General features: G+C 35.7%; 1 protein-coding gene across 1 annotated transcript in view; it reads left to right on the top strand.

The window, feature by feature from the left end:
• The window catches only part of LOC107085850 (probable acyl-CoA dehydrogenase 6), a 25,772-nt gene that overhangs the window by 3,920 nt on the left and 18,771 nt on the right, over positions 1-3,081 (top strand). Inside the window, exon 2 of the mRNA XM_015376460.1 lies at positions 2,567-2,651. Within this exon, the coding sequence (XP_015231946.1) occupies positions 2,567-2,651 (85 nt within the window). The remainder of the gene's footprint in view (positions 1-2,566; positions 2,652-3,081) is intronic.

The raw sequence follows: 3,081 nt of genomic DNA, 5'->3' as shown, positions 1-3,081 counted from the left end.
CAAAACATTCAAGGCTTTTTGTTACTTTTTTTTTTCTTATCATTTCGTTTGTTTAAAAACAGATGGTATCGATAAAATCAGAGCATCATTTTAAGATTTCCATCAGTGCTTTTTTAAACGACTCGTTCAGATGACTTCGGTGCTCTTCACGCTGGTCTTCGCCAAACCTTAGTGGCTCGACAAGCTCTGGCCTAAAATACTGCTGCTTATTTCAGCCAGTTTGTTTTCAGATTGATTTTAAGGTTACTTTAGTTGCTTTTAACAGCATTCATGGCCTTGTCGCCCCATATCTATAACACCTGCTTCATCTGCACGCTCCTTCTCGCTTGCTAAAATCCGCAGATCAGTTATTAGTGGTTCCAAATACAAAGAGTGCAGAGATGTGATTTCCTTTTTCCTTGCCATCACATTACCTTGACAGATCCGGCACGCTGACTCACTCTTTTAAATTTTTCTCTCTTAAACACATCCTTTACTCTTCTGCTTTTTAACTAAGTTGGTGACTTTGGATTTTTTGTTTGTTTTTCTTTTCTTTTTTTAAGTACTTGTTTAATTTTTATTTTGGTTATATTTTTAGTTTGCTTTGCTTTTACATTTCGTTTTTTCTTGGATTCAGCTCTTTGGCCAGCTGAATTGTATTTTTAAGTTACAAGCTGAGTTAAGTAGCATGTTTTTTTTTATTACATAGATCCTCTAAATTATCCAAGCAGCGATTGTGCAAAAATATTTTTAGGATATGAAAATCCTCCACATTTAGAATACCTAGTACAGTCAAAATAATCAGCTTTCCAAACTGAACATGCTGAAACTCTGCGTAACACACATTTTTTCACCCTTTATTACTTAAAGATAGTGAAATAATGTGAAATCTCTCAGCTATGTCAGACAAGTTGGGCAAAAAAGCTTTACTGAGGACATCGAGGATTACTCCCCAATGACCTTTTATGTTTTGCTTTCCAGCAGCAATGTTCCTCCCTTTTCCTCCTCAGTATCTAAATTTTGAACGCTGCAGGTTGCGAGATAAATTTTTTCTTCTTTTTTTCCTAATTATGGTTATCTAGCTTTATGTTTGTGTGTTTTGTAAGGAACTTTTTTGCAATTTTGGTAAAAACATTTGACTGTTTTCAACTGTTCATCAGAATTCCTTTACTATTCTAGCCTCTGTTAGTTCATGGCTAAAAAGGTGAAGAATATTGTTTTCTTAAAATGAAATGGTCTCCCCTATTTAGGAAAAAAAGAACTTTATTTAGAGCATTACATCAAGCTACAAAAAGAAGTTGAGTAGATGCGCATTTTTTTGAAGCATCACACTGTAAAAGATTTTAATTTATAAGAGAAAATTAGTTATTAATCTTAATAACAGTGTTTTTAATATATAAAAAGGAATGTTGCTTTTGTGTTGTTGTTTTTGAGTCTGTAGTTTTAAGTCTTTCTTGATTAGAAGGGCTAGAGTTTTTATAGGACAGGGTGACAGAATTTTACTGTAAAAATCACCATCTAACTTGTGATTTTGCTGTTGTAAAACAGTAGCAGTGTAATTTACTAAGCAAACCTCCAGAGCTTATATAGAAACATAAGAGACCCATTTTAGAAAAGCAAATACTCATACAGCAGGCCTGCATTCACCTGCTTTACAGATACATTTAGTACATGTAGCTTTAAAATATGCTTTTATTAAGCAAGCAAAAAAATTTAAATAGCCGTTTTTAGTTAGCTTTCTAACCAAAAACGTGCAATGACAGGCAGGAGAGCGGCCGCACTGTCAGTCTTTGCTCCTTATAGACAGACTGGTTATTCCAACCCTTCTCTCCAGCATCCTATTTGTGGTTTTTTAAAACCGTAGCTTTTGGAAACCTGTTACAGTTTTATTACCAATATTGTTCTGTTTTTAGAAATTTATTCTTTATTTCTGACCCAGTTTAGCTTGAATCTTTAGTTTAGTCATAATAAAATGTAAGGTAAGTAAACAGAGTTTAGCTTGTCATTGTAGGAGAATAGTTATCTTATGCTGCTTTTGGTGGCCTTACATTTTGGTGGCCTTACATTTAAATATTAATTAAAAATATCTAGTTTTTTAGCATCTGCTGCCAATGCTTTGTGGTTTCAGGAGATACATGGAGGTATGATTTTCAGTTAGTTGCACAATGTGTTGAATTATTACTCATGTTATACTTACAATCGCACCTTAAGAAAAAAGTGTTTCGAAAAAAAATACTCATGGGTTGAACATAAGAAAGAAATCTTGGCATTCAACACCATCACAGCTTCTAACATCCCCATCCTTAATTGCCCTAACATACTGTATACCAATTCCCAGTTCCTATAGTTGGAAAATCCCACATGATTGATTCTGCAGTCTGCTTTCTCTGATATGTAACAACTTGTCTCTGTCAGCGACTCTGTCACATAAAAGCCACACATCCATGATAATGTGTTTAGAGTTTGAATTACTTTACTAAAGTAATGACATATAGCATTCTTATGCAGATATATCAAATGCGTCCAATAGATTGTTTTATTTGTGCTACAGCTCATTGACCAGGAGATTAACCCTTATGTGGATCAGTGGGAAGCCGAAGGGACGTTTCCAGCCCACAAAATCTTCAAGTTACTGGGAAATGCAGGCTTTCTTGGAGTCAACAAACCAGTTGGTAAGTTGATAATGTTTTGCTCCATTTACCTTACCCCTCCAAAACAGATCTGTATCGAGTTCGGACCAAGCTTGGATCAGCTATCCGTGCTGAGCTTGGTTCCTACGACCACTTACACATCATGCTAGCACGGTTCTTTGCCTCCTATTGGCATTCCATGATACTGCAGCTCTCAAGGTGGGAATTATGCAAGGAAAAATGTATGCGCCCATAACATTCAGGAACTTAATGTGCCTGGCTAGTGTCCTCCAACCATATTTCAATGAGTGCCGTGCTGTCAGCATCATCCTAGGTCACACCAAGCACATTTGATTTATTTATTTTTAATACCCTGAGAAGAAATTGCAGTTGTGAACAGGTGAAGAGATCTGTCAATTGCAAAGCCAGACATGCTGGAATAATACAAATGTGGATGCACAAGCCCCAAAGA

This window comes from Cyprinodon variegatus, unplaced genomic scaffold (assembly GCF_000732505.1).
Source record: "Cyprinodon variegatus isolate N-32 unplaced genomic scaffold, C_variegatus-1.0 Scaffold135, whole genome shotgun sequence".
In the NCBI taxonomy this organism is placed as follows: Eukaryota; Metazoa; Chordata; class Actinopteri; order Cyprinodontiformes; family Cyprinodontidae; genus Cyprinodon; species Cyprinodon variegatus.
The sequence above is the reverse complement of the archived record's forward strand: the minus strand, read 5'-3'. Positions and strand labels throughout refer to the sequence as shown.